The sequence below is a fragment of the Mixophyes fleayi genome, chromosome 5 (assembly GCF_038048845.1).
Source record: "Mixophyes fleayi isolate aMixFle1 chromosome 5, aMixFle1.hap1, whole genome shotgun sequence".
NCBI classification, from domain to species: Eukaryota; Metazoa; Chordata; class Amphibia; order Anura; family Limnodynastidae; genus Mixophyes; species Mixophyes fleayi.
Window position 1 is genome coordinate 88,469,048 of NC_134406.1, and position 22,043 is coordinate 88,491,090.

Genomic DNA, 22,043 nt, shown 5'->3' on the forward strand with positions numbered 1-22,043 from the left:
CATTTCCACTCATAGGGGCAGCTTTGGAACGTCACCAAGGTGAGCAGTGTCCCCCAACTAGTGTGAAAGAGAAAATAGGATTTTTGTACTTAACGGAAAATCTTTCTCTGAACACGAGTTGGGGGACACTGCGCTCCCACCCTTTGTTCTGACAATTCTGTTGTGTGTTCTTATGGTTGTGCTTTCACCCTCTGTTGTGGCTTGGTTAGTAAGTAAACTGAGCTCTTCCTGTGGAGGGGGCATAGATGGGAGGGGAGCAGGCTAGACAAGTTTTTTAGTGCCATTACTCCCACAGTGTGCTCTCTACCCCAAGGGGACCAGTGTCGTCCCCCCCCCAAATGGTGTTCAGAAAGAGAGATTTTAGTACAAAAATCCTATTTTTTTTCAATTGAATTTATTTCCAATTAGAATTTGTTTCTTATTATATCGGGTTGTTCTGTTATTTTCCTCTCCTGCATAACCCACTCTCCTGTTTCTAAGCTTTGCTGATGCTTGTCAACCAGTAATCGGTGATTGTTTTGCTACAGCATTACGGAAACAAACTGACAGAATAACTTTTATATTCATTATATCATGTACACTATTGAGTGAGTAATAATACGTGACTTTTAAATATATCATGTAAAGTAAAAAGAGTAATAGGATTGCTGCACACTTAAAGGTTGCAAAAAGAACCATCCAAATTTAATGCCACGCATTGAAAGAGTTAAGACATCTTCACAAATTCCAATACACAACTGTCATCTCCTTTCCAATTGCCACTTGTGTTTATTGTTCTGTTTTAGGCTTCTGCAGTTACATCGCGGGGTGGTCAGCACAGACCCGGAACTGCCAGATGAGTTACTGTACGGGAGAGCAGGTTACCTATATGCATTGCTCTACGTAAACAAAGAGATTGGTCCTGACACGGTTCCTCAGACTACTATCAAAGAGGTTTGTCTTTTTTTTTTTTTAAATCCTTTGACTCCTTATCAACCCCCAACAAATGTCAGTGATTTAAATGTCTGACAAGAAGTGTAAAATTAATAGCAGCTGTTCACAAGTCTATTTAACCATGGTTACATTGATGAGTCTTGCCTTATGACCTTTATGTATACTTATTATGTGTATTGCTTTACAGTCTGAACTGTGGGAGATAATGTGGCATAGAAAAGGTCACCGCAGAATAAGTAGTAATTGCATTTCTACAATAGCAGCAGCTATTCCTGTACTATAATCATATTTCACTGTGATCACTGATTACGATGGGATGTGAAAGCCGCTTAATAAGCAAGTGGCGTACTTCCTATCACTATCAGATATAAGTCCAGGGATAGACACTGAGCCTTCTGTCTGATTGAAAAGGAATATTGGTAAGTGATATGCAGGATTAAGAAGAAAAAAGAGCTAGAAGAAAGATATTTTAAATAAATGCTAAAATATAGCAACCATTTGTAAACTACATAAATCTGGTATGACAAATACAGGTGTTCTTGTATGCTAGTTGTAGGATGCTGTAGGACCACACACAGCAGAACAAGCAGCAGTAACAACCTTTTGTACACTGTCAAATATCTTAAGTGGTTAAATCACTGATTTATATATATTCAATTTAAACAGTGTGCGCTATATGGATCTTTCCAACCTAAAACTGTTTACATCTCTTAGTTACATTGTTTTTGATGCCCCCAATCTTTGGAACTCCCTTCCCTGACTCACACGACTCTCCAACCTATAATACTTCAAACGCTCACTCAAAACTCACCTTTTCAAGCTTGCCTATATTACCACCTCCTGACAATCTTATCTATCACCTCCTCTTCCTTCACCTGCCATCTCCATTTTTCTCCCAGCTGGGCCTACTGTCTCTCACCACCCCTCCCTCTAGAATGTAAGCTCTCACGTGCAGGGTCCTCTCTACCTATTGTCCCATGTCTGTCTGTGTGACTCCCTTGTAATCCTGTCATGCATTTTGCTGCACTCTGTGTGAGTCCAAATAGCATTACTCACTCATCTTTGTTACTTATGTGTATTACCTCATCTATTTGTAACTTGTTTACTGTATCCAGCACCACGGAATCTGTGGTGTTTTATCAATTAATAACAACAATTGGTTATGTTGCGACAAGAATTTTACCATTGTCATTATAATTCCAGGCTACTGGGGGCAGTATTTCCTGAAGTCATATTTCTTTACTACTTATTTGAGCAATCAATATGTACTCTATCTCCAATTCATATTCATTCATTTTTATTTTTTTTAAAGACCTACATCTCTTTATAACTGACCCCCATATGTTTTACTGAGTGAAAGTAATGTGGAAAACTTATAGGCAAATGCATTTGTGGCCAACATACATTATTAATATTAGATTATTTCCATTTCAGTGTGTGTGCAGTATTTTCTATGCTGCCTGGATGCAGGTTTTTGCTATGCTCCTCTACATTACTAGGGTTTTGATTTATCCATAGCAGCTCTGTTATGGATCTGTACCACAATCAGGATATTAGTTTTGATTAAATTAATGTTGTGTTACACAACATTTTGAAGTTTTCTTTATTGTTGAATGGAATGTGTGAAGCCCTCTAGTTTCTGTAAATGTAGTTCAGATATTCTGCATGGGTCTGTGGTAAAAAAATAGACTTTACGAACACTACTGCTAGCACGATACACATACTTCTTAAATTGGTCACTGCAAAAAGTTGATGGCATTTTATATGTATTACATTATAATAATAGTGGCTTTTTTTATGAAACAAAAACATAGAAGAAATAAAATAAACTATAACTAATAAAACTAACTATAACTATAAATTGTTGAGCTCTATATGACCAGGTATTTGCTCTCTTACTCCAGCTTGTAGATGCCATCATAGAATCTGGGAAAAGTTTGTCCAAAGAGGAGCATAAGACTGAACGCTGCCCCCTGCTGTATCAGTGGCACAAGAAACAGTATGTGGGAGCAGCCCATGGATTGGCTGGCATCTACTACACACTGATGCAGGTAAGCAATGGGGTTGGAGAGGTACATGTTATATGTGCATGTGTGTAGCAAATAGGATGTGCTACAGTAAGTGCAAATTCAGAAAATGTGTGATTTTAAAAGTAGTAGCTTACTCATTGGTAGTTACTTCATAGTTGTAGCATTAAACAGTGACATTAATATTTATTAAAACAGAAGCACATTTGTCACATCCAGCTCCCTAATTATAAAGAGCAACACAATGTTCCAAAAAAAAAAACCTCCATTTTATTTCAATATATTAAAAAAAATATATACATGTGTATAATAAGTACCCATAAACAGATTATTAAGCTTCGATCAGGAAACTGTTGAAATCAGATCAGGAATGAACGTTAACCATTTGACTAATGAAAGGAAAAGAATTTGAATACCACATGCGATAAACAACTAAATTCCTTAGGGACAGCACCCACACAGTTAGTGAATCCTGAACATGAAGAGTCCCTCTTACAGGAAGTATACTACCCAAAATATTTTGGGGATATTCAAATCCTTTATAAGGGTTTCATTGCGCCAGATCTAAGCCAATTAAAGGATTCACTCCTTTGCCATTATCTCTGATTACTCCAAGCACTTGACTCGCATTAATATTTAATGCAAATTGAATTGTTTTTATGATTTTTTTAATAAATGAACTTTTGGCTTAATTGGTGGTTTTTGCAGGGAAATCCGTAGAGGTGCTGTGGTCTAGTCCAACTCTCCTTCATTTCAATCATTGGTTAGCGTCTGTGTTTTGCCTTTGAATATTTTATGACATTATAGACTTGTCTGCTCATATTACATATGCACCAGACATTCATGAAGGACCTTACGTTGAGTTGGATGTACATTTGTTGTATTACAGTAAAATATGCACTTCCGTACTGCACAAGGGGGCAAAAAATATGTGTACTCGTACGTCCATATGCAGTTGTGGTCTTGCAACTCCTTGGGATTGGAGAGGCGGAATGGGTGAGGGAACGGGTGTGCCGAGTGCTGAGGTAGACTTGTATGTAGACACGTGCACCTGCCAATAGGAGTATCTGTTGTGGGTGCTGAAGGGCTTGTTCAGTGAGACGTGGTGGTGATGATGACATCAGCACTAACTAGCCACTGCTGGCTGATGTCTACGGATTTATCTCTCAAGAAGATGGTATTTAATTCCTTAGTGTGACTGTTATGAGGTTGTGGCCGTATTGGTATTTCCTATTGGACTGCACCTAGGAAAGAAGATTCCAATTTGATTTTTAAAAGCCGAAAAACAACCAATGTTTGTGTTTAATTATATTTTACATGGTAAATGTGACTTTCACTTATTGTAATAACACAGACCAGATCATATTCTCTGTTGTTTATATAACCCTTTGTTACATTATTATATTGTGAAGAAATGAGGTAATCCGACTTGTGTATTTGCTGCTAACACTGTCAAACCAGGCACATATGCTAGTTTTGTAGAGCTGGATGCATTGTGAGATGTGTCTGACTGAGCGTAGGCACGTGCACTCTTTCATATGTGTCTTTCATACTGGTGTTCAGTGTGCAAATACATGAATATCAAAGTCGTATCTACCATAGTCAATGTACAGACTTCAAAAATTCTTTATGAACTCTGTTCTAGGTACTGAGAGGTACAACTATTTTGGTCACACACTATTCTGTAATAAGAAACTGCACAACATATTTAATGTTTTATGGTTTCCTCTTCACATGTGCGCACACACACATATACATACACTAGAGATGTTCACTGACCCCCGTGTTCTGGTTTTGGTTTTTGGGGGGTTTTTTCCCCGATATTTTTTTGTCTTTTATCTTTTAGGTTTTTTATTTTTTGTTTCTTTCGAAAATCCCTGTCTTTTTTTTTTTTTCTCTTTCTTTTTTGGTGAAATCATACATTTTTGCTTTTTGCCCCCTACATTACTATTAACCTAAATAACACTAAGTAACACTAATTACTAAGTAATTTGCAGTCAATTTTGACCACTTCACAGGTCACAATATTATTTTCATACACTTTCAAACAAAGACTGCAGATTTAGAAGACCAAGCCTGCCAGACCTATTACTTCTATTTCAGCAATGACAATCGGCAACAGAGCTCTCGTGAATGTCACTGGGGACTTTGAAGAACACTGCTACCCCTCCTCTTTCTTTTCTACCTATGACACTGCCCAACTGCTCTACAGACTACCAAAAACTGTGCTACCCCTTCTGTGTCCCTCTGTGTAATGGCGCTGGATCGCCGTGGAGGGCGGTACTTATAGAATCCAAAGCTCGTGAGATCCGTAGACGTAACAATGATGTATTGCCCGGATTTCAATTCCGAGGGCGTGTGAAAGTACCGAGCCGGCTTGCCTCGGTACGGCTAAGTTCGGGTGTGTTCGGTTCTCGGGGAACCGAGCCTGAGCATCTCTAATATATACACATATACACATATATACACACACACACACACACACACACATTCTGCACTCTCCAAATACACAACTAATGCTGTTCTAACTACTTATCTGTGTAAAGAAATAGGGAATGTTAATACCACATATTGCAATATATGTTAAGCTGAGCAACTCACGCCAAAGTCTCCCCCTTCTGGCCAGTCCGAACATGATCAAGTGCTATACTTTTCTCTATCTTTATCTATCACAGATACATGTATAACAGGAAGTAGAGTCAAATTTCTTAATAGATGTCAGATATCTTCCAGAGTCCATAAAAGCTGTGAAAATTTTGTGTGATGGGGTAGGGCGAGAGTAAGGGCAGAATGTTGGTACGGGTAAACATGGGGTGGAGTTGTGCTTATATATTTTTTATTTTCCAGCCCCTGGCAAAAGTAGAACAAGAAACATTGACGGAGCTTGTGAAGCCAAGTATCGACTACGTACGGCACAAGAAATTTAGGTCTGGCAATTATCCATCATCCCTAAGCAATGAGACAGACCGGTTGGTGCATTGGTGTCATGGCGCTCCTGGAGTTATACACATGCTTATTCAGGCCCACAAGGTGAGTGTTTACCTTTTGTCAAACATATGTATTGCTGCTTTTTGGCTTCATATCCCTAAATTTTGAAGCATGGAGTGGCCAGGAGATTTTTAGAGTATAAATTCCTGCTAGCACTTACTCTTTACGGGCCAGCTCATGGCTTGCCACAGTTGATGCCAACAGGAAACCGCTGTACCAACCAGCATCCAGTGCTTACAAATAGGGTGTCCTGAATTACTCTGGGTTAGTTGTCACACTAAGCGATGGGTAGAATATCGGGGGAGTGAGGAAGACACTATTGGTCCTTAATTTTTGCACTCTCCACTTTCAATATTGACAAGCCTACTTTTTCAAAGACAGGTCTTTAGTACTCATGAAATCCAACTGACTGATCATTCCTATCAAAAAAGCACATTAGCTGAGAGCAGAGTCCATCTCCAAGGTGCTGTACGTGGGCAGCAGGATGATCTAGTATTTCTGCTTTCTATAATTTATAGTTATATTTCCATGAAGAAAATGTAGAGAAGCCCATAAATTTGCTTTGCATCTATTAACAGAAGCCTGTAAGCTAGTAGTTGCAATCCACATTGCAAATCATATGCAGTCAATTTTCACAGAGATGTCTCAGCAATATGATCGTTATTATTGTACCATTACAAAGATGTGTGCCCTCTGAGCAGGGAACACTGCAGTATTTGTAATATAATACCAATCTTGGTTATAGGCCAAGAGCCATCAGAAGATGTAGTCCAACGTGCTGTAAGATAATCAGTGAAAATGAGGAATGAAAATGAAACATTGCCACCATTCTGATTATGCAGACAGGGCTATAGAAACACTGATTACCACTCTTGGATTTTGTACCCTATCTTTCTATGCACTAGGACTATGCACTAGACCATTAGTCATTAAAAAAATGTGTTTTGCGCTGAGTTGGTATTCAACTGCAAATCAAATAAACCTAAATCCTTGTGTGTACCTTCTGTGTTTGTCTCTGGAAGTTTAGTTGTTTGCTAACTTACACAATGGGTGTGTAAAGATGTTATTCCCTTTTTGTCTACTTTAATATTTATATGCACCTCAATGTGGTTTGGATATATGTACGCTTTATTTAACTGAAAATGTATAATAACAAATAGTTTTAGTGCTCATACATAATCATGCATACAGATAGTTACTAATTAAATAACATACATTTACCATAAAGGTTTCAGATACACTTTAAACTTGATATCTTATGTAATGGACACTTTTGTATAAAGCGTGCCATGCATTTAGTGGACTTTGTACTCAGAGTTGGAGCACTGTGAAAGGTGAAGCATGGGAAACATTGATATATACAAAGCGCTGGTATGCCACTACTGTAAGCACCTCACATTGCCTCACACCAGTTGGTTCTTCTGCCCTTAGACAGCTCAGCAGAAGAAGACTTCCGTTTGGCAGTGTAGTGCCTGTTTTCTGACTACATGTAAGCTACATCGGAACAGTATATTCAGACAATAGGATGCATCTTGATCTTAAGACACAAATTAAGATGTTAAGAATATTTCTTATGATCAGAAAATATTGTATGTTCTGTAATGGAGAGTAATGGTATTTAGACACCAATAAATAATCTAAAATACATAAAATAATGTTAGAAGCAAATTGCCAAACACTGTTCTGTTGTTATTTTTCAGTATTCAATCTCTCTTTAGAATTTGTTTTAAACCATGCAAACATTAGACAAAACAAACGACCAATTTATATTCTGTATTGGGACTAGTAAATTCAATGACAACAGAGCTACAGATAGTCAAATCACCAATTTGCCAAAGAAAGTACATAAAAATAAAGTAAATAATATTTATCAAAAGGATGTAACAAATTAATTTAACGACATCTGTATATGAGCTAAATGCTATACTTTTAGTAAAAGAAAAACAAAAAACTAGAACATAGATGATGAGGCATGAATGAATAGGCATTGTGTTTTGCAAACGGACCAGCTAAGTATGTAACTGTTTTTGAATTATGAGATGTCATGCCACAGAAGTGTCAGTAAGTGCCCCACCCTAAGCAAATTTTGGTTTGAAGAAATACAACTTGCACTTGGCTGCTAATTATCTTTTAAAAGGAATTCACTAAGAAAATCTGCTTTATAAGAAAACAAATCCTTGCATTATAGAGAATCAAATGGCTGTATTAAAATTCTGAAGTTCATTGTGCCATGTCTAAGAAATCCTGTTGGAGAACTTAACACAATCGCCAACAGGTTCCCCACGGTTTGGCACATCTCTTCTTAGTGTGACAGCCAAGCAGTGCTTTGTGACCCAGATTTAGCTCATTAGCTGCTACCATGAAGACTGTAATTATCTTCACATCCTCTGCCTCTTGATGCAGAGCAGAAAGCAATTGAGTCACATTATACAAAATCATGCTCGTGTATAAAATTGTTCAGCAAACAGTTGTGTCTCTTTTAAGGCTGCTTTGTGTGAGGAATCCCTGGCATTGGCAAAGTGGATTGTGCCCTGAAGTACAGTTAGTTGATATAACCTCTTATAAATGGTTACAAGATAACAAAAATTAAGGTTACAATTTCACAAACAGTTTAATTGGCAATAATATGGCCTCTTGGATAAATAAAATATGTGGTATTAGAATGGAACTTCACTTTTGGATAACTCTCCTTTTTTAGTAGTACCTCCTCTGGCTGTAGTAAATAGAGTGTCCTGTCTGCCAGGACCACATTGCCTGACTACCAGAGCAGCTGCTGTGGCACACAGCATAGGAGTACACGATCGTCCAATCCTATTCAATAGTGCAGAAAAGATCACTTCTGTTAAGCTGTATTTGATACTACAGTGTAAATTAAATCTTCCTGCACTATGCACCTCACCAATTGCTTTGATATATATCTTCTGTCTCAGAATATTAAAATATAATAATTTAACTGAACGTCCTAAGTGGCTTCATTATCGAAAAAAAATAAAATTGTTTTTAGATGCATTTGACTAGGATCTTAATATTTTAAACCGTTGACGAGCAGGTGATATAGTGGGTAGCGTTATTAGCACTGCTAGCCAATCATAGTGTTGTTAGAGTATAGTATGCACAATATTTCACCTCGGCCACCAGTTGTGTGACCATCTGTAGGCAACTTCAAAGGAGGAATAGCTAGTGCAACGTAAGCAATTCAACCATCTGCCCACAACAAGTGACCATGTTGAAATAGTGAAGACATTGCTTTTAAAAGTTGTCTTTCTGCATAAATGATTACTTTAATTCTGTCTTCATGAATGAACTCTGCTCTGTATTTAGCCCCTCCCTGTTCCATGAGCAGTACAACACTGTGAGATTGGGCTGCAGCTGCCATATTATCCCCGTCCCAGCCTCATCACTGCAGAATTAACTCAAAATTGGGGAAATGCTTTTGACACCCTTATACATATTATCTATTTTACACAATTATTTTAAAACCTTATTTTTATGATGGTTCTCCTGTAATATCATTCCATCAGGGCATCATATTGGATTATTACAGTATTCATGGAAAATAATATAGGCTTATAGGGTCTTTCTATAGATTGTGCTGAGCAGTAGTTCCAAGTTAAAGAACACAAATATTTTGGCTTGTGTTTTAGCTTTTCAAGGAAGAGAAGTACTTGAAAGATGCCATAGAGTGCAATGATGTCATCTGGCAACGGGGCCTCCTGAGAAAGGGATATGGCATTTGTCATGGGACCTCAGGAAATGGATACGCTTTCTTATCTCTCTATAACCACACCCAGGACAAGAAGTATCTCTACAGAGCCTGCAAGGTAATGGTGGCATCACATCAATGTTATACCAATAAATATGTACACAAATACTGCAGGCTAATAAGCATTATATGCATCCTGGCAGTTTCAGAGTCCTTTTAATGGCAATGGATTTTTTCTGGAAGTTTCATTTATTTGTCCGTTGTCATTTACATAGACATGTATGGAATGTATGTGTGACACAGCCACATTTGAAGTGAATTAATGTACACTAAAAATCTGCTCTTTTTCCATCTACTTTACCATTCCAAGATACATGAGTATATGTTTCCAAAACAGTCCCTTTTTTCTATTTGTTTTTATGTTCTGGTCCTTAGAGCCTAATGCAGTTGACCTGTCGTTTCTCCAGTGCCCAGATTCCCCAACTTGTCATGAGTATCTAAATGTTTTGCTGCTCTGAAGCATTTCATGGCTGCCTGGCAGATGTAAATGGCATCTCAAGGCTCGTACAATATATTTTATGATCAAGGAAATAACTCTTTGGGGAAATCCAGATCTTTCACGGTTTATTTGGGTCTGAGAGATTCCTGCTTTTGTAGTCAGTCTTTGAAATTGAGTTACATTAACCTATTCACAGCTAGCACCATGGTATTAAAAATGCAACATATTTCCTTTCAGCTACTCGTGCATCAAAGGAGAAGCAAGATAAAAAAATACATGAATAATTTGATGTATGCAATGTACAATTTTTCATTATTTATTAGTGCAAGGCTAGACATCTGTTGTTGGAGCATTGGTTTAACAATATTTTATTAGTTTTATTTCTGTAATTCGCTTATAGAACGGTAATAATAATAGGAACATCTTTATATTTACATGTCATCCATTGTGACCAATCAGCCGCAACATTAAAACCACTAGCTTAATATTGTGTAGGTCCCTCTCATGCCGCCAAAACAGCTCTGACCTGTTGAGGCATGGACTGCACAAACCTCTGAAGGTGTCCTTTGGTGTCTGGCACAAGGACGTTGGCAGCAGACCCTTTAAGTCCTGTAATTTGTAAGTTAAGGCCTCCATGGCTCGGATTTGTTTTTCCAGCATATCCCACAGATAATTGATCGAATTGAGATCTGGGGAATTTGAAATCCAAGTCAACACCTTGAACTCTACCGTTGCGATGAAGGAGTGTACTTGGCCTGCGACAATGTTTAGGTGGGTGGCAGATGTCAAAGTAGCATCCACATGAATACCAGGACCCAAGGCTTCCCAGCAGAACATTGCCCAGAACATCTCAATGCCTCCACCAGTTTGCCTTCTTCCCATAATGCATCCTGGTGCCGTATCAGCCCCAGGTAAATGATGCACACTCGCCCATCTGTCTACATGCAATAAAAGAAAACGTGATTCATCAGTCCAGGCCACCGTCTTCCATTGCTCCATGGTCTAATTTTGGTGCTGACTTGCCTGTTGTAGGTACTTTTGGTGGTAGACGGGTCAGCATAGGTATGTTGACTGGTCTACGACTATGTAGCCCCACTCACAACAAGCTGCTATAAACTATGTTATGAAATCCTTCTATCATAGCTAGTATTACATTTTTCAGCAATTTGTGCTACAGTAGCTCTTCTGTGGGATTGGACTAGACACGCTAGCCTTCACTACTCACGTGTATCAATGAGCCTTGTGCATCCGTGACCCTATCACTGGCTAACTGGTTGTCCTTCCTTGGACCACTTTTGGTAGGTACTAACCACTGCACTCCTGGGAACACCCCGCAAGACTTGCCGTTTTGGGATGCTCTGAACCAGTCATCTAGCCATCACAATCTGGTCGTTGTCGATGTCTATCGGATCCTTATGCTTGCCCATTTTTCCTGCTTCCACCATATAATCTTCAAGAACTGACTGTTCACATAGTGCCTAATATAACTCACACATTGACAGATGCCGTTGTAACAAGATAATCAATGTTATTCACTTAACTTGTCAATGATTTTAATGTTGTCTGATCACTGTATATATTGGCTTTCTAGAAGAGTAAATGCACAATAGAATTATAACATTACTATTTTTAGAAGTTAATGTAGTGTGGTTATCAATACTGGTCCCAAATAATTGTTCAGAAAAGGTGCTGAAACACATGGCAACCAACCATCCCAGTTTAGATGATGGCTTTCTTTTAAATTGTCACATTTGTGTCTGATCATGTTTGTTTTTTTTGGTTTTTTTTCTTGTTTTAGTTTGCAGAATGGTGTTTAGATTATGGTAAACACGGATGCAGAATCCCTGACCGACCATACTCCCTCTTCGAAGGTAATGTGTTTACCACTGATTATAATCTTGTCTGGTCATGCTTTTGCTGAATCTTGGTGTGATTTTATATATCTTCACTTTTGGAAAGCACTTCTCTTTATTATGTATGGAGTATGGCATTTATTTTAATGCATGTGTAATTGTTCTGGTGAACACATTCTGCAGGCAGCCAATCGCTAGGTAGCCTGTTGCTGTTTGGGCTCCCACGGTGCTGTTCCGCAGACAGGAAGTCTGACTTCACTTCCTGCCTGCCTGATTTGGGGAGAGACGCCGGACAGATACGCCAATACTATACTATACTAAGGGGGGGCTGCCTATACTATACTAAGGGGGGGCTGCCTATACTATACTAAGGGGGGGCTGCCTATACTATACTAAGGGGGGGCTGCCTATACTATACTAAGGGGGGGCTGCCTATGCTATAGGAAAGGGGGGGCGACTGCCTATATACTATACTATACTATACTATGGGCAGTGTGAAGGAGACATCTTACATCCCCTGAAGAAATCTGGCCAGCAGATGAAACGCGTTGGGACACGCCCACTTTTGTGACACGCCCACTTTTGTGACGTCAACAGGATATCCTGTCTATGCGTTCCACTGTGGAACACATGCCAGGCTTCTCACGTCCCGGCTCCACCACTGCTAGGCACGCAGTTTCCTTCATCCCCTACGAGCTCCACCGCTAGCTTTCGGCCGCTATACCATCTACAGCCGTGATCTCCCCCGGATGATATCATCAGTCACCAGGTATCAGAGTTTACCGGCATCCCCACTGGGACTTGTGTGAGCTAATACCACCGTTTTTCCACTACTCAACTTTTACTGGGATTTAGACTGTTGTGAGTATTTGGATTGTTTTTTTATGGTTTTTATCCACCCCAACAATGGTTGCGTGGCATACTTTCATTGTTCCTTATTTCACCATCCTTGGGACATAACTTTTAATTGTAATTTATTAACCTGATCTTGTCAGGTGGTGCACCATTGTTTATGTAATTTTTCTGTTTTCACTTTGGTTTTATCTTCTCAATATTGCTGGTTATTTTGTCAATTGTTTATGTATCATTTATTGTCTTTTAATTTGATAATTAAATTATTTGTCACTATAGTGGTTTACACTATCCACGAGATGCACTTTCCTTATCTCGCAGCTTTCCCTTATACATTTGGTGTGTTTCAGACAATTGAGCGCATTAGATTGGTATACATTGTTCGTGATACCGGAAGGGATTCCTGATTCTTGCTGCTCTTGTCTTTTGGAGTTGAGCGCAGTTCCTCTTTTTCCTTTCAGTGTGAAGGAAAGGGGGGGGGGATGTTGCTATATTGTGTGATATGAGGGAAGGGAGGGGGGTTGTAGGCTATTAATTTAATGGTGGCGTTTAGGTGGGGGCTAATTTTTTAATGTTTTTTATTTTAATGATGGTGGGGAAATTTAATTTATTTGTTGGCTATTTCATTAAATAGTGGGGCCTATTAAATTTAGATGGGGTGGTGGGACTTTTAATTTAAAGCTAGTGTGATATGGGGCTATTAATTGAATGTGGGGCTGCGTTTGGGAAAGAGTTATTTACTAAATGTGTATATGAATTATTTAATGTCCGGGATGGTTGTGGGAAATGGTAATATTAAACGTAAATGCTATTATTTTTTTGCTGGGATTGATTGGAGGGAAGTAGGTCCACTTATTAAATGTGTATACTATTTATTGTCAGGGCTGGTTGGAGGAAATAAGATCTATTTATCAAATGTGCGTACTATTATTTTAATATTGGCGCTGGAGGGAGACCTAATTATTTAATGTGGGTGCTATTGATTTAATGCTGGGGCTGGTTGGCATTTTCTTTTTCATGTACCCATTATCTTTTTCAAATAGGGCCTCCAGCATTCCAGGATCCAGACAAGTGGCAACTGATTTAAAGAAACCAGCAGCCACAGATTGTGAATGTGACAAGAACAGGTAGGAGAGAGCAGGACAGACTGCCAACTGTCCTGAATCTGATGGGGCAGTCCCGAATTTGGGTGACTGTCTCAGACAGCAAGGACAGTTGGGAGCTATGTCCCGCTTCACAGTGTACTGCTACTGAAGGCAGAGCTGCGTGTATCTAACTGTAGTGCACACAGTTATGCCTGTGTATTTGTCTAAAATGTATCTAATATGATAACCCCCCTGTCTTAAGTGCTCTGGCACCCCCAGAGCCTTATTCCAGCTCTGGTGATACTTTAGTGGTTCTTGCATTGATTCCATTGCCTCCTTCTACCTTGCACTGGTCCCATTCTCAGATCACTATGTTGAACATATGGCCAGCCCCCATTGCACTGACAATATCATTAATCTTGCCTCCTTTACACTTTGTATATCACCAGCAAACACTTGTAATAGCTTTCCTCATTACTTATGTCATTGTCTGTCAATCGTCCCTACACTGTTAATTCAAACCACCCCGAATCACTAGGCACATTTAGGGCTCATACACATTTGCAAAAGAAGTGTTTTCTTGCAGATGCTGTTTCACCTTTGTGATAATCGCACCTGGACAGCCATTTATTATAAGGATTATTATAAGGATTATTATTAATGCATTTTTGAAACACATGGTACACATATTTATATATTATATAGAGAGAGAGATTTAACTGGTAGTTTGCATCTCATGATGTCAGGGAAACAGTGCGTGAGGTGCTCATATGCTGCTCTGGCAGACTGATCAAATACGATTGTGCCACCATGTTTCGTAATGGTTAAACTTAGAAACATACCTGACTTTGTTTAATATGAAGGGAATTTCGGAAGGATGTGTTAGTAGTATTAAAGTAATTTCATAGTTTTCTAATAAGCATTGTCTATGCGATTTGTGTGGGTCCAAAGCACAAGCAATTTATTTAGCAAAAGGTTAACATTTCAATAAATAAGTACAGTACAGACGATACATACGTTGCGCCCACTGCGCTCTGCTGGATCCAGCTTCAGTCCTGAAGACTGTGGTCAGTGTGACTGCCTAGCTGATTCCAGGGAGCAGTATATATACATTTGGTGTTACAGTAAATACAATACAGGTGACTTGGCAAGTTTCCATAGGTTCAGGCTTCAGGAAGGTCCAGTGTAATGCAGTCCATAGGTCAGTTCAAACAACTCCCTCCAAGGGTGGGGGGTCAGCTCTCCAGATGATGAATACTAATGTTCCGGCCAAGAACTAGTTTAAACTGGTCTACTAGCATTACACAGACAATATCATTCTAATCATTTATTCCCTATCATCGATAACTAGCGCACACAATGTGCGATCCTTTCGGTTAATGAACAGGACAACTGCGGATAAATAGGGGATTAGAATGATACTAAACATGACATGCTTCCCGTGACCTGAACTTTAAATAGCACTAAAGTGTACATATAACCTTATAATATATAACTATAAACCAAATAACATCTGCTCATAAACGACTGTGGAGTGGAACCATTTTAAATATGAAATATATATATATATATATGTGTGTGAATGTGTAAGTGCGAGTGTATGTGTGCGTGCTTTATTGTGCGATTGTGCCATGACATGTGGCGCACTGATCGCAATCGCACGGTAAAACAATATTGATCAATATACTTTCTTTCATCCAATTATACAACTTTGACAGCTGGCAACTAAACAGTTTGGAGCACAGAGGCATAAACCAGTCGCAGATAATGTAAAAGGATTCATTTAATTTTATGACGCAGGACTGGCAGCATTTGCCCTGCATTGCTTTAGAGATGACCCACTGTGTGGTAAAGTCATCACATCCATGGTTTTCCTAAATGTTACTACAACATTTTCCCCATGTGTTTTCCCCACCTACAGTTATTTTGGCCCCGCTCTCATGAGGCCACTTCAATAATTTTTTTCAGGACCACTTTAAGTTCCCAATCTGTCCCTGCTGATTACCACGAGAGGGTGGGGGAACACTAATAAAATATGGACCTCAAATAGTAATTGTAATAATTCTAATCCCAACATGCATGCAAATTGTACATTGATGCACTAAACCACAGAACATGGTAATATGCATGGTCTGAACTTTACTGGGAACGATGCACAGTGACGTATAATGAGGTGACAGTCTGCTCCCAGGGGGCTTCCTCACTATATCCAGCTCACTTCCTCACAGGCACTAGGGAGGCAGAGGAATAGAATGGAATGAGGATAATGGAGGGAGAAGAAAAAAACAATTTGTATGCAGACAGCTGCTTGTTGATCACACTGCATTTGGGAGTAAGACAGAGTCGTTGTTAATTTTATGGTAATGAATTTCATGTGCAAGTAGTGGTTCACTGTCAGCTAATTATATATAATTCTAGTACCTAGCTCAGTGCATGGTCTTGGTTTATATAGTTTAATCGGTAAAGATACAAGCTAACTTCCTTTATTCTTGGAACTGTACCCAGAATATCAATCTCCACCTAATTTTGTGGGTTTGCAGATCACCTGAAAAGACACTAAATTGCCGCTTGAAAGTCCTCAATGCTGGTAGCACCTCAGGAGCACTCCATGCATTTGTTAATTACTATGTTTTCACCTACATTTATTTCTTCCTAAAATACATATTTATTACGTGTCAGTCTTTTGTGTTTCAATGTGTTTTTTGTTTTTTTTATTAAATTGGCCAAAGTGTGTCTAGAAATGCACCTTTCTGCAAAAGTGCAACGGGAAGGTTCACAATTCTTCCCAATGAAGGTATAGTACAAGACCCACTCTGAGTTGGTGGCAAAATAAAGTCCTTTTGATAAGAGAAACAGGTTGTGTGCCCATTCGCAACCAAGAATATATGGAGTATTTAAATATCCTTAACTCTATTACATTCCTAAATCTTTTACACGTAACATGTCATTAGGGCATGTAGGTGTCTATGGGAGAAAGGCTGACTATATATATATATATATATATATATATATATATATATATATATATATATATAACAAAAACAGACATAGGTCCCCTGCACTCACCATGTACAGACTGGGGTGCAAGAGGGGGTTTCCCACATTGTATAGACAAGAAAACAGGGATACTCTGCACTCTCCAAACACATAATTAATGCTATATCAAGTACTGTTCTATATTAAAAACAGGGAATGTTAGTTCCACATATTGCAATATATGTTTAAGCTGACCAACTCACACCAAAGTCTTCCCATTCTGGTCAGTCCTAACATGATCAAATGCTATGCTATTTTATCTGGGCTTAAGGCTTACCTGCACACAGCTTTTAAAGGCAAGTCTTTCCCTAGCACTAGCAGCCATGGGAGACCTGGGACTCACCTGACACAAGTTGGAATTAATTAATGTAAAGAATGGGGTGCAAGATATATATATATGTGTGTGTCCCCAGTAGTCCTCTTATCTTTTACCACTTTGTGACTTTCTCTCCTGCACAGTCCCATCATATGAAACCCCACCAGCCTCACATCTGGCATTATTGGTCTGGGAGCAGTCACCTAGTGTTGTCAACCAGCAAGCGCAGGGGTAATTTTAGCTGCTATACAGGGTGTATATTTTAGGAACATTGTGGCTTTTTCTGCATAGAGCGTAGAGAGAAAGCAATTAACTACTGCTGACCACCAAATGCAAGACCTCTTTGTTCAATGCCCAGCAATCGTGTGTGTGTGAGAGCACTCTGTGCTTATATCTAGTTTGACTTTAATAAATTACACTACCGGACGCTTCTAACCGGACACTGCATAAAAACTGCCATTGATTTAGACAAAGTAATGTGTGTATAATTAAGGAACTACAAAAAGTAGGTTGGGGTGGGGTAAGGATCTGAGTATTCCTGATGTGTATTGTCAGAGGGTCCATGTGGTATATTTTATTAAACTGCGGTTTTGAAAAGTGGAGATGTTGCCTATAGCAACCAATCAGATTCTAGCTGTCATTTGTAAACTACTAAATGAGAACTAGAATCTGATTGGTTGCTAAAGGCAACATCTCCACTTTTCCAAACCTGCAGTTTAGTAAATGTACCCCCATGTCTTGTTATGTAGATGAGAAGTTTATAAACCTGCTCTCTCATTTCTAGCTGAAAAAGGGTCACAGTGACTAAAACCTCTCTCCCTCTTTTCAGGAATGGCTGGCGCAATTCATTTCCTGTCAGACATGTTGACACCAGAGACTTCACGCTTTCCTGCATTTGATCTTTGATAGGCTTGCAGGAGGATTTGGAGAGGAATACCTGGAAGAATTCACACATGTCATGTCCGTGCCTCCAGTACATGCTGCCAGCCTTTACTTGTCACCACTTTTTATAAAATATTAATCTGAACTACACCATTAACCCCCTGATACAGTTTTTTTGTCTTATAGAGGATGCTTAGTATTTTATTTTTTTAACCAGTAATGCCTTTTGGCGCTGGACATTTGCACTCTCTACAGTGTCGTGTTTTCAGATGCATTGTTGAACGTTGGTCTAGTTTTAATCATTCTGTATAGTGTACACCATAAGTAACTGTCTGGCTGTTTAGGAGGAGTGAATCTGACCCTCTCATACTCGGCAAAGCAAATCCGATTTGTCTTAAGCAGTGTCTGACTAAGTAGCAGAAAGACAGTGTGGCATAAAAAGAAATCAACCTCCACACTTGTTCAGAGGACCTCTGTAATCTAAAGAATGGTGTAATGAACTAAATCCACAATACTGAGTGGGTACAAGTGTTTGATACCCTAAGATCTATTGTAATGCATGGGATTGCATAGCAACTTACACGGCTTTCATTTATATATATAAACTGCGTCTGGCCTATGATTGGCACAATGTTTCATAGAGTGAACAAGAATGAATTTGTAGTGCCCAGTTCTTCGGTATCACTATCCATTATGTCTGTATAGGGTGTGTTAAAACCTGTGGTTGTCTTTTCTGTCTCATGACCGGTTGAACGATCCTTTGCTGTGTGATAAGCAGACATATTACAATTGTAAAGTAAATGTAACTAAAAACCATTTTGTCACTTTTTTTTCTTCTGAACCCAATACATAATTGTGTATATATAAATGTACCAGGTAATGCAATATAAGTAACCCACTGTTATGTATAAAGTGTACTGTAGTAGTTTATACAATGTGAATTCATTGTAGTTGACTGTAGTTACTCATACTGGTCCTGTAGTAACTGGGTCAGCTTGTAGTGTCAAAATTGCTTTTTGTGGGTGTCTAAACTACTACATGTTGGACAGACCGAGCCTGCTTAGTCTGCACGTTATCAGGACACGTTATGAGGGGTGTTGAGTGATTGTCACACAAATTAAGTAAAAATGGAAATATTATATTGTAACTAAGGTCAGTGTTTTGAAGCGAGACCATGGTGTGTGTTAATTAACATTAAGTGCATGTGTGGTATGTATGGACCATCTGCATGTGCTTTGCAGAGAGAGTGGACCTAAAATGTTCATTACTTTTCTAACCAAAAACCCCAAAACTTTTTAAGCGTACTTATTGCTGTTACACAGTGGAGGGCTCCATGTCCAGAGAATGTGACCCATCCGTACACGAGAAACCGATAATATCCCTAAGGCAAAGAGTTTATTTGATGTAAATCACAACCTTTTTCCGATTTAAATAGTTTCATGGTTTTCTTCACCCTACTTAACTAAAGTGTTTTTGTGCCAATAAATCACTGAGGGGAATGTAACTGCATGCACCATTTGTACTGGGCTTTTGGAGAAAGAGGTCTTTGTTTTCATGTGTTTATTGAAAGCATTCATCTGCTATGTTGGGTGTGACTTGTTGTGTGAGCAGTATTGGTTGTTAGAGGATGTGTCTGCAGTGCTAGGTATATATCACTTTAGAGGTTAGTTATTCTGCAGTGCTAGGTATCTCACTTGTTAACTTGTTCTTTGTTTTGATGTTTCATCTCCATTGTTGTGGTCAAAACATAAAAAAGACAAAGAGCTAAAAGTATTTGACTGTGCTGTGCTATTAATTACTGTAATCTTTACATGAACAACAAATTCTTATAATACCCACAAATGTCCCAATCAAATTGTACAGTTCGGTATTGATCAAATTGTAGTAATCTTGCCGGTGGGAGTCATGTATTATAATTTAGTCAAAACATAGAATTGGATTGCATACAATTATGACCGGATACATTGGAACATTTTTCTCTTAAAGGACTCTACCCAAATCTCCATGGCTCTTGGGGTCCCACAGAACCCTCATCTATATGCATTTTTGAAACGGGCTAAGCTGGTGTTTAAAACACTACCCCATGATTGTTCCATTAATGGGAATGCTGGAAACAGGATGAGCAGTAGGGAGATGTGGGACCTTGGAGCTATCAGGAACCCTGTTGAACAGCTTGCTCAATGTAACAAAGCTTTTGTTTTCTATATTAATGAATAATTCATTTTATGATTGTAGAAAAATGTTGCAGCAGAGCTCAATTTTTCTGCTTCTTATTTCTGCATTTGTGCCAGCTTTTTCCTATGCACATACGTGATTCACCAAGCATAAACCAATGTAAATTAAAAAACATTTAATATTTGTCTGTATATTGATGTATCATTTACAGGTAAGCGTTACCGAGCCGTCAAAAAGAGGCCCTGGGGGTGTTATGTATTTAAAAGTTTTATTTGCTGTAATTGAATTGTGCTGCACATCCATGTTTTTGCCATGATCCATTACACACATTCCATAGGATGGTAAATATGCAAAGAGATTCCAAAGATAAGGCACAATGCAATGGGTTGGTAGGAGATTAAGAGATCCTTAGCAGGAACGATGACCGTGCATTAAGGACGTATATTGGCAGCCATCACACAGCACTAGTTAATCATCTGTGCAGTAGTAACTTCTTCCAGCAAAAGCCTGAGTGTTCAGGTGCTGTTACATAGCTTCTTCATTCATTTGTGTTAAACAGTAGGCTGCATACAGATGGTGCACCCATGTGCTGCCAATCTATTTCAATAGTGATTATTTTACTCTATCGACTACACACCTTTTTATAGTTACTGGAATGGGCCAGTCAATAGAGCAAGAAGCTATCATAGTCCACCCCAGTATTCTTATGAACTCAGTATGTATTTCTCTATAGTGATCAATTATCTTTATACAAAAGGATCCTGCATTCACTGTTTGCACATCACAAGCACTGTATCTAAACCACTTTGATGAAACTGAACCTGCATGGAAATAAAACCATTCCCTACCTGAAATACAGAATATGATTACAACGATCCTTCTTTATAACCATCATCCCTTCCTTGCTGCTCTGTACAAAAGTTCATTAAACTATGGGAATTTTATTATATACCAACCTCTTAATAATACACTATAATGCCTGTGTTATAAGCAGGTGGTAAGCGCTAAAAAAAAAGAGCACCATTTTTCTTTCTCTCTGAAACATACTATAATAGGATTGAGCGAATCTTGTCATGGATTCAGCATTATTTCTCATCCATTAGCCAATATAGACACTAGAGGCCTGAATGGGGGTAATGTTTGGCTTGTCAGGACCTCCCTTCCCTACTTTTTTTATTTCCCATTACTAACCTCCCACTACTCCTATATGCCCAGTATGTATGAGTATTTAAAAGGTTATGTCTAAATGACCCTCAGGAACATACTATGGCCTTCCAATGCTTTAAACCCCAAAATGCTCATATCGTACTACGTCAAGAGACTATTTTTACACCCAAGACTAACTGGTAACATTTTCCTACTGTTTTATTGCTTGACTTTGGACCAAAATTCCTTCCAATTCTCCAGGGATGGCAGGAACAAATTATCAGTGGGCACTTTAATACTGTCCTTGACCCCAAAACGTGACCATTCTGCACCAATTTAATTATCCCTTCAAATCAATATAGACAGGAGACAGGGTGACCTTTCATATTCACTTTAGCTGTGAAGCCTTTGGCTTCCATATTAAGGAACAACCCTGACCTATTGGAATAAAAGCTGGCTCCCAGAAGCATAAGATCACCTTAAATGCGAATGATGTCCTTCTTATCATTTCTAAGCCCAGCACATCCCTCCCTTTGCTTCCCATAGGA

The 22,043-nt window shown here is 38.8% G+C and overlaps 1 protein-coding gene across 1 annotated transcript in view; it reads left to right on the forward strand.

Annotated features, from left to right (window-relative positions):
* The window catches only part of LANCL2 (LanC like glutathione S-transferase 2), a 51,746-nt gene extending 31,206 nt beyond the window's left edge, over nucleotides 1-20,540 (forward strand). The window contains exons 4-9 of the mRNA XM_075212524.1: nucleotides 786-933; nucleotides 2,838-2,984; nucleotides 5,808-5,990; nucleotides 9,593-9,769; nucleotides 11,949-12,021; nucleotides 18,122-20,540. Coding sequence (XP_075068625.1) covers nucleotides 786-933; nucleotides 2,838-2,984; nucleotides 5,808-5,990; nucleotides 9,593-9,769; nucleotides 11,949-12,021; nucleotides 18,122-18,198 — 805 coding nt within the window. The 3' untranslated portion in view covers nucleotides 18,199-20,540. The remainder of the gene's footprint in view (nucleotides 1-785; nucleotides 934-2,837; nucleotides 2,985-5,807; nucleotides 5,991-9,592; nucleotides 9,770-11,948; nucleotides 12,022-18,121) is intronic.
* The last annotated feature ends 1,503 nt before the right edge of the window (nucleotides 20,541-22,043 follow it).